The sequence below is a fragment of the Cotesia glomerata genome, linkage group LG5 (genome assembly GCF_020080835.1).
Source record: "Cotesia glomerata isolate CgM1 linkage group LG5, MPM_Cglom_v2.3, whole genome shotgun sequence".
Classification (NCBI taxonomy): domain Eukaryota; kingdom Metazoa; phylum Arthropoda; class Insecta; order Hymenoptera; family Braconidae; genus Cotesia; species Cotesia glomerata.
Genome location: NC_058162.1, coordinates 24,260,938 through 24,280,484, shown reverse-complemented (window position 1 = coordinate 24,280,484; position 19,547 = coordinate 24,260,938). Strand labels below are relative to the sequence as shown.

Below are 19,547 nucleotides of genomic sequence, written 5' to 3'. Positions count from 1 at the left end.
AATTACATTATAAATAGTAATAAGTGTCCCGTCGTATTCAAAACCAGAAAAATTACAGTACGAAATAACATTTTTCTAAATTCAAACTTTGAATTTTTATTTTCAGAGCTTTCAATGTAATTTTTATGAAATCTGTAATAATTACAATCTGAAAATGTAATTTTTTCAGTTTTTATCACGGAGCGCCACATTACATTATATAATGTAATTTTTCTATTTTTATTTTTTCCGTGTACATTCAAAAATGTGTCAAATTTTTAATTGATATTAAATAAATATTAATTTATTTTAAATAAAAAGGCACAACAGGGTGCTTATTCAAAAATTAATCACAGATCATTTGTCTTAAATGATGATTAATTTTCGTCAGATTAATTTATGTTGTGATAAATTTTATGAGAAATTTTGACGTAGGTAATTTTTGCGGATTAATAAAAGCAAGAAACCCCTAAAAAAGAGCCTGCATTTTTACAAAATACTTAAAGCTTGTGATTAATTTAAAAAACATTAAAAAGTAAACAATAAAATCTTTTAAGAAAACAACTGTATTAAAAACCATTAAATCTTTAACAAACTAATAATCCGTCTGCTTAAAAAAGACCCTAGCTCCCGAAAGACTATAATACAACAACTGGAACTCCGAACTTCTCTCCCTTAACCTCTTAAGGGTCAGCGCCCTAGTCTGCATCAGTTTCTCATCATCCCCTTCAATCTTCTCCGCGAGCGTCTTCTCCCTATTCAAATGCGCATTGACCGTCTCAAACCACTGCAGTCCATCAAGTTCCGCGCTTTGATCCAACAGTGCATTAACATACGCAATCCCCATCGCGAATCCATCATCAGTGAACGCAGCGCCATCTTTGTTCTTCTTAAAAATCTTCTCTTTGTTCGCAACTGCATTATCGACAAAACTTAAAGTCAACGGTGGAACAATCGCATAAAACTGCTGAAGATGATGGCTTTTAGTGTCCCTGAACGCAGAAGCAAAGACATCTACCAGAAGTTTGAAGTACTGACTCCCCTCGGTGAAGTTCCGAACTAAATTACCCAAATCATCATCCAGCCGCTTAGCAGCCGCTTGAGTAGTCTCAGAGTACTTCAAGTTCCCGGAACAAGCTTGGAACCCCGGAGTGTTGATATCAGGAAGAAAAGAAACCGCGTTAGCGCATGCATGGAGTCCTCCGGATCTTATTAACCTAACATAACCTAACGCGTTCCCAATCTGCGTTATCAACAGCCGGAAATGATCCAAATAACTCAAATCATTGGACATTCCTAGCTTCCTGATTCCTTTTTGGAACTTTTCAGCGCGTTCGTAAGTATACGGTGTCTGTTCCCGTTCCCGTTGGTTCCTTATGAACCTTATGTCCTTCAATAACCTTGACTTTATGTGTTCGTCGAACAGGAACTGCGAGAACGTGTGCAGCTTAACCCTCAGGAACTGATAAACAAAGTTTACAGTCGTGCTCATTATTCCCGTTCCATGAGTTCTGATTGAATTTGCAGTATGACGGATCCCGATTGTATTGAGGTGCTTATTGGCGCTAGTGTGCTCGACGAACGTTTGGGTATTGAGGTTATAAAGGTACTTGGAAACAAACACGTGGATGTTCCGCATGATTTCAAGAGCGTCTAGGCCCTGTTCCAGGGTCTGAGTCGGTAAATGGTTCTGAACTGAATCTAACCCTAGTTTGTACTTCGCTAACGCGTGCATTGTTTTGTAGGTTTTCCAGTCATGAAGCGCTACGGTGGTGAGGTTATAAAATATGTCGTCTAGGTAGTGTTCCACGAACCGCTTGGCGCTGATTAGAGACCCGCCGATCGGTAAAGGTAGGGCTCTGACTACCCGACTGGCGTCTTTGGCGCCTACTTTAAAGGGATTTGTGGAATCTAATTTGAGATGCGCGTGGACGTGGAATCTAAGGCTGGTTTCGATTTCTCGGCAAGCAGGCTCCAGGATATGCTTCACCACGGCTTCCTTGAGCTCCTTGACTCTCTGGTCGGTGAACTCAGAAGGTTCTTGACGGATTACAGCGCTGTTGAAGGCGTTTAGGAGGTGAACTAAGTGACTGATGTCTTGGGTGCTTTCTAAGACAAACAACAAGAAGAGATTAAGATAGTACTACCGGTTTTAGAATTGACGTTCAGAATTTAATGAAATTTAGCATATTGGTACTTTATAATATCATAATTAAGCAGTAAAATTTTTGGAAGCCTGGCAAGTCCTGAAAAAAAGATATTAATGTCTACATATTTTTGCATCTACCATTGATCCTTATGGAGAATCACAGACTTTATTTTATTTCACAAAACTGGACGTTCAGATTCTTATAAAAATCAAGACAACGAGAGAAAATAACATCTAGAACATATTTAATAAAAATCAGTATGGTTTCCAAGAATATAAGAATATTTATTGATAAAAAACATTCAAAATTTATCTCTGTCTCTCTTTCTCCAACGTGATTTAGTATAGGGAAATCTACTACGTTAATCAAATAAGGTTAGGTTTTGGGATTTGACTCTTGTTGTAACGTTGGTACTACCTTATTTACTCAAATGTTATTATTAGATATTTAATTGAAAAAGATTTAAAATGAAATTAAATTAGGTTATTTTTAGTTCCCGGTCCGCCGCTAGAGCGCGAAAAATTCGGTTACGCGCCCGTTTGAAGACTGTCATTCTGGGTTTTTAAAAGTGAAATTAAAAACGCTTTCGGGATTTTGATTCTGACCAGTACTATACCTGCTTTGAGTTCTCTAGTCGCTGAATTGTGTTCTTACCGATCAAGATACATTGAATTTGATCCGCTAAGATAAAATTGAGGTAAGTTGATTTTACATTTAGGGGTTACATGGGTTCCACGGTTTCAAATAATCGATCTTTAATTTAATGTTCCATTAAATTCTACAACATCTCTAGAATATTGTCCTAAAGTTTCAAATCTATCCGAATAATAGTTTCAAAGACGGTACCCAAGATTTCTCGAGAATTACTCAACCGATCTTGATGAAATTTTAGATAGGACTTCGAGACATAATTTACAAGGTCTGGAACGAAGGATTTTTTTTTTTAATTACAACTAATTTAAAAAAAAAATGCCGTGAAATTTTTAATGTTTTTTGCAAAAACCTCTGCCAAAAATCCAATTTTCATTTTTTTTTTCCTTCGTTCAAGACCTAGTTTGAAGTCTTAACTAAAACACATATTTTTTTTTCATTTCAAATAATCTTGCTAGTTTTTAATATTTTTTTCTTTTAATTTCAGTAATCCCTTATTAAATATGTATCTTTAAAATAGTAAAAAGTTTGAATAAAATATTTCAATTTTTTTATTAAAAAAAAATTGAGAGGTTGGCAATAGCCTAATCGGCTCGGTACCTGCATTTCGAAAGAGTGGGACCAGGGTTCGATTCCGGCGCGCACCAATATTTTTCAATGATTATAAACTAAGAATATGTGCGTTTCATTGCCAGCCTCTGTACCGGTCGGGTTTTCTGTGGTTTTCCCATATAGTTATGGAGGTAAAATGTCATTATAGAAGTACCTCCATACTATTTAAGACCGTAATGCAAATGCAGGTACTGATTATAACGCGTAAGTCGGCCACAGTCGCAGCACATGTGTGTCGGGCATGAAAGAAAAAATCCCGACATGCAGGGGGGTGGGGACGAAAAAGTGCTTGAGAGTTATAATGACGGGGTTGAGAGACTATATTGCGGAGAAAAAAGTGGAGAGACAATAATTCCCCACCCTCCCTTGTAAAACACTCTACAGTGATACAAGTAAAACCATCCTCAATTATCCTCAATTATTAAAAAAAAATTGTTGAAAATAGGCCATTTTTTCCCGGAGGAAACCCATGTAACCCCTTAAATAATATTTTAATTAGTGCGTGTCGCTGGATACACACTTGCTAAAAATTAAAAGTGAGGTAATAGTATATTACACACCTAGGGAAGTAAAGTAAGAAATGTCTCAGATCACATGTAATTGTTGGCCGAGGCGAAGCCGAGGTCAACAAACATGTGATCTGAGGATTTCTTATTTACTTCCCGAGGAGTGTATACTATTTTTTTGTCCGACGAAGGCGGAAAGCGGCAACTTAGTTTAGCGCAGCGGGACGAAAGTTGCCACTTTCCGCCCGGAGGGCAAAAAAAGATTATGATCCGCTTGTGCGTGGGAATAGAGTTAGAGACTCCTGGACGACGACAAATTACCAGGAAAGGGGAATTACCCTGATAGCCACCTCATACTATAAGTTCTTGTAGATAAATTTAGCGACAAGTTATCGTTAAGTTAACGTCAAGTCTACAAATGCTCATCCTTATATACAAGTTGACAATAAGATAGTGCCGATATTTAAAAACAAGTTATCTATATGCTTATAATCAACTTGAATAGAAAATTTTGGTAACTTGACGACAATTGTTTCAATAAAATTCTTTGAAGTAAAGTTGATCATACACTGTAAAAAAAGCGGTGTTAAAATGGACTCATTTTAACACCGCTATGTAACACCTGGGTATTAACACCGGTATAGCGGTGCTCTTTTGCGGTGTTAAAAATCCGGTGTAATATCGGTGTTAAACCGGTGTAATACCGGTGTAACAGTAGAATAATTTTACACCGTATCGGAGTATGAATATTACATGATCCATAAAACACAATTAATATTCAATAATTATCAAAATGAGACAAGTAACATTTATTTAAGAATTTTCAATTTATAAAATTACGCAGAAATCGATTTAATGAATGTTATACAACAAGTTAAATAGTATTTACAATATTAAATGTTTAGGAACAATATAATAATTATTTTTATCGTAACCATGATGTTTCTCATAATATAATGGATGTTTTAAATGAGATTATGATATATATATAAATATATATTATGATATAAATGAGATTAAGATATATGGCAAGATGGCCACAACTGAGTGAATGTGCGTAAAAGTGTGTCCCCAGTCTTTACCGCTCTATTATTTAACTAGTGAATCATTAATTAAATAAGATGTTTGTAATTGAGTATAAAAATATTTAGAACGTAGTGTGATATAAAATGGTGTTATAAATATTTTCTTTTCATACTAAATTTTCTTTTTTGTATGACTCTTGGAGATAACCCTCAATATTGAGGAGTAATATTATTATTATTATCAGTAACAAGATACTACTGGACAAATTTTTAGTGGTATGTGCTGACCCCTAGCGGCATAAATATATATTACAATGGATGAGTGTAATGCATCATTTACTGACTGTCAAGTGGATGTGTCGTGCAGGGCTTGTAATGTACCCATATTACACAAATCTGTCAACTGCCCTAAATGCCTGAGTTGTTTTCACACGGCGTGTGTCAACACTGAAGCACTAACCAAAAATGGCGGATTCACCCGATGCTGTGGCCCGGGACGCGGTAAATCAACGAATACCGGTGGAACGCATCAGTTCACGCTTGAAGATATCCAGCAGGCATTTAGAGATGAATCAACTCCACTAGCAAGACGGCTAGATAATGTAGAAATCAGACTGGATAATTTGGATACATATTTGAAAGATTTCTCCACCAGAGGAATTAGTGAGCACTGTGAAATTGTCAAGCTTAAAGAGAAGGTTAACAGTATTGTATCATCGGCTTCTGGGGCCCAGTCAGTAGCAGGGGCGTCTCATGATGTATTCAAGGAATTTGAGGATAGACTACGCAGGCGGTCGAATCTCATGGTTTATGAACTCCCGGAGGATGATTCTTCGGAATCAGAAAATGGTAATCTCCATGCGAGAATCACAGACTGTTTCTGTAAATTATTGAACAAAACAATAGCTACTCTAAAAATAAAATTTAAATGCATGCGTGTTGGTAAATTATTATTGAATAGTACATCTCCACGTCCGGTAAAAATTATTTTCAATAATTCTGAATCAGCTGATATCATCCTGCAGGCATATATCAAATCCAAGACCCAGAAGAGACTACCAGTATCGCTCCAGCAGTTGATAATTGCTCGAGATCAAACACCGGCGCAGAGACGGGAGTACTTGGCCTTGAAAGAGGAGATGGAGCGGCGTACTTCAGCGGGGGAGAAGAACTTGAAGATAGTGACCAGGGGAACGCGTCAACTTATAGTTCAGCATGCTCGAACTTCGGTTCTGAACAAGATGAACAAAGATCAATAACTCTTTATGAAAGTATCCTGCTAACGAACTATTCGGTGTACTATCAAAATGTGCGTGGTCTCAATACGAAGCTCAATCAGGTCTTCATTGAATCTTCTGTGGTTTTCTTCAGCATGGTTTTATGCCCAAACGCTCAACAGTAACTAATTTAATATATTTCACTCAGCTTGCTAATGAGACTCTTGCTGCTAGAGAACAACTTGATGTATTTTGTGCAGATTTTGCTAAAGCATTTGATAAAGTAGACAAAGGAATATTACTTGATAGACTGCGTGCGCTAGGACTAACTACTCACCTTATGTGCTTATTAACTTCATACCTAGTCAGCAGGAAAAATATTGTATACTATATGGGACATCGATCTAAGCCCTATATTTCTACCTCAGGAGTACCTCAAGGATCAAACCTTGGTCCTCTCTTGTTTCTTGTCTTTATCAATGATCTAGCACAACATACTTCTTGTTTCTTTGATTTATTTGCGGATGATTCAAAGCTTTATATGAGAATACGCAATGTATATGATTGCGCATTTCTACAGCGTAACATTGAATACTTGGTTCAGTGGTGTGGAGACAATAAGCTGAAACTCAATGCTGATAAATGCATCATTTTAACAATCACTCGAAATCAAAATCCTATTACTTTTAACTATAACATGTCTGGTAAAATTTTAAATAAAAGTACATCAGTCAAAATACTTGGAGTAACGTTTGACAGTAAACTTACTTTTGCTATGCACATCAACAACATTATATCAGAAGCATGGAAAACCCTAGGGTTCATTACTCGAATTTCAAAAAATTTTAATAATCTTTATGCCATTAGAATATTGTATAATACCTTTGTTAGACCGAAACTCGAGTATGCTTCATTGGTATGGTCTCCCACTCAGTCAGGACAGTCCACTAAAATTGAGAGAGTTCAAAGAAGATTTTTTAAAATTTTTAATTTGGAAAAAAAACTGGACATTATCCAGCTCGGGGAATCGCAAATCTAACGCTCTGTAATGAGTGCGAATATCTTACTCTTGAAGAAAGACGAGTATGTACAGAATTCTCCTTTGCAACTAAACTGTTCAATAACTTGGTAGACTGTCCTCAACTACTATCATTGTTTAAATTTAGGATACCAGTCTTAGGTATAAGAAGTCAAGTACCAATGTATATACTTATTGCTAAATCTAACTTATCTCAGGCAGCGCCGATCTATCGCATCTCTGGTGCAGTGAATCGTTTTTGTCAATTAGAAGCTTCACTCGATCCGTTTGATTGTCCTCATGGATATATAACAGCATTACTTGGCAAATTAGTAATTAAGTGGAGTTGATGATGTGCAATTGTGTATTGGTAATAAGGAGTATTGTTATTTTATAAGGAGTATTGCTATTCTGTTTTATACTTTGTTTTTTTTTTTTTTTTTTGTTTTGTTTTTTCTTTCTTTCTTTCTTTTTGATTATTATTGTGAATGAATTGCAATAGCTAACTTATCGCTAGAGCATTCACTTAGTATTTTAGTATTTCAAAGTTTATATGTGAAATCACTATGCTAGTTATAAGTCATCTTGTCATACATCAAAAACTATCTTTGTATACTAACTACTGTACTATTAACCCTGTTAATGGCCTAGGCTGTTGGGTTTGTTTATTAAATAAATAAATAAATAAATAAATAAACATGAAAAATCTACAGCTGTGCAAAAATAAATTATCTATATGAAAATCATTTAAAAAACGTTCAAAATTGTCGTAAAATTGTTCTAAAAATGTTTCAAATTTGTTGTAAAAACACTCTAAAACTGTCCAAAAAATGTTCCAAAATTGCCTCAAAAATATCCGAAAAATGTCTCAAAAGTATTCAAAATTTGTTCTCAAATAGTTAAAAAAATGTTTTAAGATTATTCAAAAAAGGTTCCACATAAGATTTAAGGACAAAATTTTAACTAAATTGCTTCAAATAAATTGCATTGATTCTAAAATTATCTTAGAAGTATTCCGAAAATCTTAAAAAAAATACTTAAAAGTTATGAAATAATGACTAAAATCCACTATTTTAGAGTTCCCGATTATCTATATTATGTCCTAAAATTGTCCTTTAATAATGGTGTTAAAGTAACACGGATCGAAAATTTACACCGAGAGAATTTCACACCATTATTTCACACTACACCGCGATGTAAAGTGCTCTGGGTCCATTTTTACATCGAAATTTTTTACAGTGTATTTATTTTAATCAAAAACTTTTATCTACTTTATATTTTATTATTTTAAACTTTCTTTAATTATTAAACATAAAAAGTTTAATTATGAAAATTGTGTTACTTAAAATATTATCAACACCGGAAAATTTATAACACCGATTTAACACCGAAAAAAAATATTTACACCGCGACCGGTGTTACTGCTACACCGATTTCGGTGTTGAATTTAACACCGGAATTTTTAACACCGTACACCGCATGGACTCACACCGGTTTTTTTTTTTTACAGTGTAACTTTACGATAACTTGTAGATAAAACTTATTGCCAGCTACTTTTCGTCAAGCTATCTATAATTCGCGGCACTAGGTTACCTGAAAGTTATAGTATGAAATAGCTATCAGAGTATCTTCTTCGCCTTTTACCGAAATACTGTTGGTACGCAAACCGAGTCAGAGACTCCTGGACGATGACAATTTACCCAGAAAGGAGATCTAGCTTTGTATTATTTAGTTCGCTATTTGATTTACCGACCGTTCGTTCACTATCGCTCAATTAATTTTCATTTATAATATTCAATGCAAAAATTGACTACGTTACTCTGTATTTATCATATTGTTATTTAATTAAAATATATTTTCTTTTCTTATAAATTGTTAAAGGCAATTAAGTTCTTTTAATTTTAATTAATTACAATTCTAATATTTCCTCAATAAAAATTCCGACAAGCTTATGAACTAAGGATTTACCTGTTACAAGCATCAAGTAGGCAGGAATCATCGACTGGTGATGCAGCAGCACTGAATAATCGCAAGCTTCTGCAATATTAGCGTGCAAATCAGCAATGATGTCATAGTCATCCAGCTTCTGCTTCAACTTTATGACTTCTTCATCTTTAAAGGCATCGGCAAGTTGCCTAACACAGCTCAAAGCGCAGCGGACGATCAACCTTCTGTCTGCTGAACCAGGTCCATTAATCAACTTCATGCTCAAGCAGGTCAAAGAAAGAGCGTCCAGCTTTTCTCTTCTATAACCCTGGTCTTTCTGCAGCAAGCCTTTGCGAGCGTTCTCCAAGATGACGAGGATCTCGTAGCTTAAATATTGAAGACCTCTGCTCTGAGCTTGGACTACCATAGGTCCCAAAGTGTAGACTGTTGTCTCCAGGGTTCGCTGGACTTCGATCATTCGACAGATCAGCTGGACTGTGCTCCTGTTCATCGGCTTCGCCAGCGAAGCGTGGACGTTTGTAATAAAGGACACCTGCTCGTTTATCTGGGACATTAAAGTAACTGCTTCCTTGATCAGCAAGTACTGCTTCTTGATGTCCGAGATCTGGAACTCAACGCCGCAGAGCAAGTTCTTGGCTTCTACGCACCAGGTCATTGACTTGTTTATCAAACCGCCGCAGGTTACTGACAGCTTTTGCATCCTGTTGCTTAAAACTCGCTCGCCGACGGTGTTATTCACTGGACTGGTTTCGGCTGGGATGTTCTCGCTGAGGAACTTGCTGGGCAGCCAGACTATGTTGCCCACCAATGTTACAGCGTAGAGCTTCTTGTTCACGTCACAGAGCTTTTTTAAAAGCTTCTTGTCGGCTACGCCGAAGAGTTTTACGGATACTACCAGGCCCACGTTCAGACGGATCCAAGACCTGGAATAATTTATTTATTTGTAAAGAAATGCCCTCGGCAATTTACAAGAATATTTAATATTCTAAATGGTTATATAATATATTGATATTGTAAATAATATAATATAATGATATTGTAAATGGTTTATATAATTAAGAAGTTGAAAAAAATTTTAGTTTTGGATTTATAAGATAAATTGTAACTTGGAATCTTAGGGAAAAAGAAATAATTTTTATAATTTAGAAAATTAAAATAAACTACACTAAGAAAAAAAATACTTTTACTCAATTAACAATTTCTTGGCTCAAGAAACTCCCTGACGATCAAATATTTTATTATTATTAATTATTAATTTCTAAAGAGAAGAACATCAATATTTATCTTTGGATAATAGACAAACAAAAGAATAGCTTTATTTAAATTGTTAAGTAAAATTAAGTTAAGTAAAAATTATTTCAATCAATTTAACAATTTCTTGAGTTAAGAATATATATTCTTAAAAATTTTCAAGAACATAAATTCTTGTATCAACAAAATTTTCTTAATAAAAGTATTTTTTTTTCTCAGTGTAAGTGTAGAAAATTATTTTTAAAAAATTGCATTTAGAATTTTTTAGAGCTTCTAAAGATGAAATTTTTTAAATAAATTTTTCTTGTGATTATTTGTTAGAAAAATTAAAAAAATTATCTATATTCTAAAAAGAATAAGAACATTTTGTCTACTATTTATATGATAAAATGAGTTTTTTTAATTAAATTCGGAATCATTAGAAAGGTCAAGATCTGAATGTGTGCCTTTTAAATGTTTCATTTCCTTTTCTAAAATTGTTAATTTATTATGATAAGTTTTCGAAGTAGTTATAAATAGATTAGAATTTAGCGATAAACAAAATGTGTTTATTTATTTATTTTGTTTTGTACAAGTCAATGTGGTTGTATGTCAAAAATTAATTTATATAATTAAGAGACTAAGAAAAATTTTTAACGGGTATATCTTTATCGTAAATTGGGTTTGATATTTTTTCAGCGATAGTCATTTATGATTTAAATAATTGAGAGAGTAAGGAAAATTTTGTGACGAGCGTATTATTATTTTTAAAGGAATTTTTATAGTTTAATTTGGTATCATCAGAAAGGTCGAGATAAGAATTAGTGCCTTTTAGTTTTATATATTTTTTAGTAGTCAATTTTTTATGCCAAGTTTTTGGAAGAGTTTTTAATAGTTTGTTGGTTCTATAAATTTGTTCCGTCATATTTGTCCCTTAAATTATTTGTAATTGATCCTGTGATAGCACTATTATTTTTAAAATTTATTTAAAAAGTACCCAAGTTATGTATAGTGTCATAAATATCAAAAAATCATTAAGCCAAAATTTTCTTAATAAAAGTATTTTTTTTTCTCAGTGTAAGTGTAGAAAATTATTTTAAAAAAATTACATTTAGAATTTTTTAGAGCTTCTAAAGATGGAATTTTTTAAATAAATTTTTCTTGTGATTTGTTGAAAAAATTATAAAAATTATCTATATACTAAAGAGAATAAGAAAAATATTTGGGATTTATATGATAAAAAGACTTTATTAAATTAAATTCGGGATCATTGAAAAGGCCAAGATCTGAATTTGTGCCTTTTAAATGTTTCATTTCCTTTTCTAAAATTGTTAATTTATTATAAGTTTTCGAAGTAGTTATAAATAGATTAGAATTTAGCGATAAACAAAATGTGTTTATTTATTTATTTTGTTTTGTACAAGTCAATGTGGTTGTATGTCAAAAATTAATTTATATAATTAAGAGACTAAGAAAAATTTTTAACGGGTATATCTTTATCGTAAATTGGGTTTGATATTTTTTCAGCGATAGTCATTTATGATTTAAATAATTGAGAGAGTAAGGAAAATTTTGTGACGAGCGTATTATTATTTTTAAAGGAATTTTTATAGTTTAATTTGGTATCATCAGAAAGGTCGAGATAAGAATTAGTGCCTTTTAGTTTTATATATTTTTTAGTAGTCAATTTTTTATGTCAAGTTTTTGGAAGAGTTTTTAATAGTTTGTTGGTTCTATACATTTGTTCCGTCACATTTGTCCCTTAAATTATTTGTAATTGATCCTGTGATAGCACTATTATTTTTAAAATTTATTTAAAAAGTACCCAAGTTATGTATAGTGTCATAAATATCAAAAAATCATTAAGCCAAAATTTTGTAATTCATAATCCGTAAATCTCGGAAGTCAAATAGTGACTGCAGGTTGCTAGTTATATGACACTGAAGTTGACATACATTAAAAATTTTTTTAGAATTTTATAACTGAAATTATTATGAAAAAAATGTATGATAGTTAAATTGATAGACATCAGATAATTTTTACAAATTTTTTAACTGATAAATTATAGCAAGAATTTATTTAAAAAATTCCATCTTTAGGTGATCTAAAAAATTCTAAGTGCAATTTTTTAAAAATAATTTTCTAGACCTAGTTTATTGTTCAAAAAATTGTCAAGTGTGTTAATTCGTCCTAAAAATTTAATAAAAAATTTCCACATGCAAAACTAAAATAAATTTTCATAAGCATTTTTTTATTGAAATTGAATTTTTAAAATTTCTACGTTAATTTTTTTAGTCGAAAAAAATTATTAAACATCTACTAAATTAATTTTAATAAATCTTACTTATTAATCAAATAAACACTGGTAATCTTAGCCTCAATATCACTGAGAAGATTCTTCAAGTAACTAACAAGATGATCATTCATCACCGGGCTCTTCTTCACATCCATCACATGATCAACCGCCTTAACAAACAAACTTTTAATCAACAGCTGATTATGCAAATCCTTCAGCAGCCTGTCAAACGTCATCAGCTTCGCTTCAGACACTGCAAACTTCCCAGGATTGTGCATCACTGACCTAACTTGCACCCGGTACTTCTTCCACTGTTCAACAATCATCGGCAAGGCGTCCACAATCTCATCCAGGGTCACCAGGACCACGAAGCAGTCCACCAAGTGCTCTATCAGCGCCGGTAGGTAAATTTCATTGGTACTAGACGTCAAACTCCCCAGCTGCTGAACTGTCAGACTCACCACAGTCATCACTCTGTTAATATACAAAGACAGCTCCTGGAAATCAGCTAGCAGAGCATTAAAATTATTTGTCTCGATGTCTGAGTCGCTTTTCTCACCATGATTAAACAATTTCTTAAAAAACTCCTGAGACTCCTGCTTTAGCAGGCGAATCTCGCGGCACGTCGCCGCGACAGTCGCCAATAATTTTGACAGGTTCTTGTTCTCCATCTCTACTAAAGACAGCAGAGTGTCTTCTTCATTCCCGTGACAGACCAGACGGATCGGACCCTCCAGCATGTAGCTCAGTGATGAGGAGCTCTCGAACCACTCCTCGCTAAGGCGGTTGAATAATTTGCTGTACTTTCGCAACTGGACGTTCCCTGCGGCTTTGTGGATCTCCTTGTCTCTCTCCGTGCTCCATCCTGGTGATTCGATCATTATTAATTACTCAAAATATAATTATTTATTATCACTGCACTTGGTATGAGATTTTTTTAGGTTAGTTTTTTGTTTACTTTATATAAAATTAATGAAAATTAATTTAGCAGACATTTTATAATTTTAAGAATTTTTTTAATAAATAAATTATGTCAAAGAAAATGAGAAAAAAATTGACATTTAGAAAATTAAAAAATAAAAAATCCAATTTTTTAGAATTAATTTTTCGGAGCAAATTTATTTATTAAAAAAAAATTAAAAAATTTTCAAGCGACTGCTAACTTTAGTGTCATACAAAATTAATTTGTTTTCATATTTTTTTTTCTTTTTTTATAATTATTGTTTTTTAATTGTTAATTATTATTTGGGTAATATTATTAAAGGGTTTTTATTTGCATTGTTTACAAAATTTAGGCAAGTACACTGATGGGCGACTAGCTGCGCTGAACTGTCATCTGTCACTGACATTTTTTTTACTCTTTTTTATTCAAATTTAATAAATGATTATGAAAAACAGCACATGACCATTTTTTTTTTAATTTTTACAATTATAAACTTTTTTTTTTTTTTTTTTAATTTTTTAGTTATAAATATTTTTTTTTTTTTTAAATTGCACTTATAATTTTTTTTTTAATTAAGCATCGGTCATAAAAATAAAAAAAAAAAAAAAACGCCATTCGGCCATACCCGACATGGATAGGTAGATTTCTTAGATGAATATTGAAAAAAATACGTAATTTAAAAACAAAATACTAGAATAAATGTTCATCCATTGAACATTTAATTAAAAAAATCAAATTGACTAGGTCATGTCCTAAAATTTTTTTTTCATTATATTTTTGCAAATAACGATATGAGACCGACTACAACAAATATATAATCAAAGACATCTACCTAACAAATAGGATTTGTAAGAAATGAAAGTCATTTGACGATAAAAGCTAAAAATTAATTTATTCTTTTTTTTTTTAATTTTTCCAACTACGAAATAAATTGAAAAAAAGCGACGAAAAATAGCTCAAATTGAAGATAATTATATGAATTTTAACGAAAATTTGATAGATTCAAGCTATCTTTTACGGCTTAAAAATTATGTGAAGAAAAAGGGCCGAAACACAATCATTGAAAAATTTTTTCAAATTTTCAGTCACAGAATTAATTAAAAAAATCATCAAAACTAGACAAATGATAGTTTAAATTGAAGGTAATAAACTGAAGTTTAAGATAAATTTGATAGATTTTATCTTTTTTTTACACCTGGAAAATTATTTTCACAAAATATACAAAATTCAAAATTTTTTGAAAATGAAAAAAATTTTCAAACACCCACAACTCGAAAACTAACCAGCCGATTTTGCTCATCTTCGAACTTGATCTTGGTATTGATCCATAGAATAAGTCCACAAAATTTCATAAAGATCGGTTGAGAACTGTGGGCGCAATCCTGCTGACATGGCGCGTTATATCACATATATATATATATATATATATATATATATATATATATATATATATATATATATATATATATATATATATATATATATATATATATACATACATAAATACATATATAAACTTTTGAGCCAATGCTATTTTTCGACATTACTCGATGAAATAAAACATATTATGACAAAATTTTATTAAAATTAAGACATGAGACCGGCTACAATAGTTAGATTTCTAAAGAAATCTACCTAAAAAGTTTGGAAAATTCAAAAGAGCACGTCTCATAACGCTCATTCATTTTTTAAGAAAAAAATAAATTGTGTAATTGATTAAAAAAAAAAAAAAAATTATAATTAAGTAATTATAATATTATTATATATATAATTATATATAATTATATAATTATCATATCAAAGAGTTGATAAAGAAAACCAAATACTTTATTTTTGTTTTCTATAAGCTTAGTTTAATAATGAATAAAAGAACTCTGAAAATCATTTACCAGGCCTTGATTGAAAGTGTAATTAATTATGGAATTACTGCCTGGGGTGGAGCGTATAGTAATACGTTAAACTCACTAATTACAATTCAAAATAAACTAATTAAAAAAATAAAGAGTGAGGATGTATTAAATATCAGGCAATCTTTTATTATAAATTCTATTATGACATACTATAATGAATGTAAACTTAGATATAAAGATATAGTTGTAAACACAAGAAACAAGTCTATTGCAATGCCAAAGAGGAACAAAACTATTTCATGCAAGAGTGCTAGCTATGTTGCTGTGAAATTTTACAATAGGTTACCAAACAATTTAAAGATGTTAGACGGTTCTAAAAAATCTATTAAGATGAAAATAACTGAATGGTTAAAACAAAATATAGAATAAATTGAGTTAATTAGTTTTTAAGTTTTAATTGTTCAATTTTGTATGCTAATAATTTTGTCTTCATGGATATAAATTACTGTACCAGTCCTATGTACAGATGGAAATCATCTCTATAGGACAGATATTTTTGTATTGTACACTTATTATGTATTTTTTCAAATATCTGTATTTCTGCTAATAATAAATAAATAAATAAATTTCTTACAGAGTATTTTTTAATTTTTTTTTTAAATATCAGCGCCCTTATTTCTTGTCATATGCGCACGCATTCTAAAAAAATCTAGCTTCATCAAGTGGCGCCATAGTTTTCACGTGACAAATAAGAAAAATTCGTTTGTCTTTGTACGGTTGTATCGTAGTGAATTTTAATAAAAATTCAATTTAAAAAAAAATACGTAAGCTAGGCCACTGATATTAAATACGGACCCAGTTCATTGAATTCTTAAACTAATAAAAAAGGTCCGGTCTTGAAATATCAATTTGTTCGGGAGTAATCGTTGGTACTTCTCCCACCAGTTACAAATGGTAACTGCCTGTCCCACCAGTCACAATAAAAAAATTTTTTTAATTGTTTCTACGTAGGTAATCAGTCTAATTCTTCATAATATTGAATGTTTGTAGGATAAATTTTGTATTTTCGAGGGAAGTATTTTTTTAAAGTTTAGTGGTCGGACTGAAATTGGACTTTAAGTAAACCGCGGTAAGAGAGAAGGATTTTTGTTAGCCCCACCAGTCGCACTCAGTCAAATGATAATTACAAGAAACTTAAAAATTAATCGAGGTTTTTGACAAAGGGATATTGTTAATTAGTTATTCTTCTATATTATAAGATAAATTTCACTATAGTATAAGTTTCAGTTAAAAAAAAAAAAAAAATTATTAAAAAAAGATAAAATAGAAATTTTATCCAAAAACATAAGAGCCAAAATTTTTTCCAACTTTTGAAAGCAAAAAAGCTATCGAAATTTTCATTTTTTTCTTTCAAGTCATTTTTTATCACAAATGAGCCGTAAAAACAATCAAAATAAAAAAAAATTAAAAAATGTTAATTTTTCACTTAAATATGACCAAAAATAAGGTGGACCTCACTAGTAAATAACTACAAAAAAAAACTAATAATTTTTTTTCATTTAAAATAAAAATTTAAAAAAGTTTGGAAAATCCAAAAGTGCACGCCTCATAACGCTCATTAATTTTTTAAGAAAACAATTAATTGTGTAATTGATTAAAAAAAAAAAAAAAATTATAATTAAGTAATTTCTTACAGAGTATTTTTTATTTTTTTTTTTAAATATCGGCGCCCTTTATTCTTGTCATATGCGCACGCAGTCTAAAAAAATCTAGCTTTATTAAGTGGCGCCATAGTTTTCACGTGACAAATAAGAAAAGTTCGTTTGGCTTTGTACGGTTGTATCGTAGTGAATTTTAATAAAAATTCAATTAAAAAAAAAATACGTCAACTAGGACAGTGATATGAAATACGGACCCAGTTAATCGAATTCTTAAACTAATAAAAAAGGTCCGGTCTTGAAATATCAATTTGTTCGGGAGTAATCGTTGGTACATCCAAAATGGGGTGACATCCGGACGTCCACATAAAATTTTTTTCAAAACGTTTTTTTTTTCAAAATAGCAACATGAAATGATTATAAAAAGTAAAAGATGGTTTAATTTAAGTGTTTTTTCGATGTATATCTACTTATATCATTGTCTAAGTGTAATATGGTTGTGATAGAGGCATTTAAAGATCACAAAATTGCTTGAACTTGACGAGTCGAGTATATATAAAGCACAACCTCACGCGCTTTGCGCTATGAGGTGTGCAAAATTATGACACTGAAGTTGACAGACATTAAAAATTTTTTTAGAATTTTATAGCAATTAAATTATTATTAAAAAAAAATTTAATTAAAAAAATCCCACATGTGAAATTTAAATTATACTGAAGTTAGCAGTCAGCTGTCAATTGTAAAAATTTTTATAACAAATCAATTATAATAAAAAAATGCTTCTAAAAATTATTAAAAATATTCCAAATTAAAAAAATGATATACTCAAATTTTGAACATCTAAAACAACGTTACATTAAAACTGAGAATATTTAAAATTACGAATCTTAAAATATGACGATCGCTAAATACTGAAAATTTAAAACCTGATAACTTGAATTTAGCTGATTTAAAATTTAGAAATCGCTAAAATAATTTTTTTTTTTAATTTTGTTTTATGTGGTGGATTGATGTCGAGCCTGTCAATACAAATTTAATCAATTTTTTGTTGATAATTCTTCACTTTCTTAAATTATTGAAATCTAGAAATTTAATGTTTGGAGTTATATAAGAACGATTTTTCAGAGTACTAAAAAATCGAAACTATAAATAATTTTATTTCGTAATAATTCCATTTTTGAAATTAATAAGACCGCTGTAATAATTAATTAGTATACAAAATATTATTAGCTTATAAGTATCAATTCAACAATATAAATATATTTTACGAGAGAATATCAAGAAAAAATTTATCAAATTTCTATTGACAGGCTCATAAATCCACCACATAAAACAAAATTAAAAAAAAAAATTATTTTATTAATGAGTAAATTTTTCGGTTGTTATATTTAAAAATATGTAAAATCTAATTTTTAACATAAATATCATTAATATTATCCTGCCCAGGCTTTAAATGAAATAATTTTAAGAATTTGCAAGTTTTATGAATTCCGAGGTTTAAAATCGGCTGATTTCACGAGTTACCAAGTTTACACTGATAGAAGGATTTATTTGTATTAAAAAAATATTTGTTAATAGTTAACAAATCATTTATTAGAGACCATTTTTTAGTATCAAACAAATATTTCTTAGTATTTAAAATGATTTGTTTGTATTTAATAAATCAGATATTCATTTATTAAATATTAATAAATCTTTTTAAATACTAAGAAATATTTGTTAAGGACTAAAAAGTGGTCTCTAATAAATCATTTGTTAAATATTAACAAATATTTTTAACTATAAACAAATCCTTCTATCAGTGTAGAAACGGCCGATTTTAGCGATTTCTAAATTTTAAATCAGCTAGGTTTTAAATTTTCAGTATTTAGCGATCGTCATATTTTAAGATTTGTGATTTTAAATATTCTCAGTTTTAATAGTTTATCATTTTTTTAATTTGAAATATTTTTAATAATTTTCTTTTTTTTTTAATCCGATATTTTTAGGTCATTGACGTTCTATTAATGATTCTTTTTTTAACTGTTCATTTTTAAAAATGAATTCATTTAGAAATTTTAATATTTACCAGATGGCTGTCTTTTTATTTGTCACATTTTAGTACAGGTATAATTAACTTTTAACTTTATTTATATTTAAAAAATTATTATATTATCATTTTTTATGGTTTGCTTATTTTACAAATTGGAAAATTTCATATTTTCCAATTTTAGAGTTTAGAAACGGCCAAATTTATTGATGGCCATAAATCCCTAAACTTAGAAACTGACTCAAATTAATGTCCACAATTGTAGATTGACACAAAATTCTAAAAAAATTTATGTCTATCAACTTCAGTGTCATAAATTGAATCTATAAATATTTATAATTAATATTTATAATTAAATAAATTAATTTAAACACAAAAAATTTAATTTTAATAATTTATAAATTTTATAAACATGAAAACTACAAATTAAAAAATA

General features: G+C 30.4%; 2 protein-coding genes across 2 annotated transcripts; one reads left to right on the top strand and one right to left on the bottom strand.

Moving 5' to 3' along the window:
• Positions 1 to 526: 526 nt before the first annotated feature.
• LOC123265288 (WASH complex subunit 4) lies at positions 527 to 14,044 on the bottom strand. Its single transcript, XM_044728975.1, has 4 exons — positions 13,807 to 14,044; positions 12,680 to 13,591; positions 9,127 to 10,028; positions 527 to 2,088 (listed from the first exon to the last, which is right to left on the bottom strand). The coding sequence occupies exons 2-4, from the start codon at positions 13,510 to 13,512 to the stop codon at positions 575 to 577; spliced, it is 3,249 nt and encodes a 1,082-aa protein (XP_044584910.1). The 5' UTR covers positions 13,513 to 13,591; positions 13,807 to 14,044; the 3' UTR covers positions 527 to 574.
• LOC123265295 lies at positions 4,949 to 7,108 on the top strand. The gene is made up of 2 exons (XM_044728990.1): positions 4,949 to 5,772; positions 5,949 to 7,108. Exons 1-2 carry the CDS (start codon positions 5,238 to 5,240, stop codon positions 6,323 to 6,325), a joined length of 912 nt encoding a protein of 303 aa, XP_044584925.1. The 5' UTR covers positions 4,949 to 5,237; the 3' UTR covers positions 6,326 to 7,108.
• Positions 14,045 to 19,547: the final 5,503 nt, after the last annotated feature.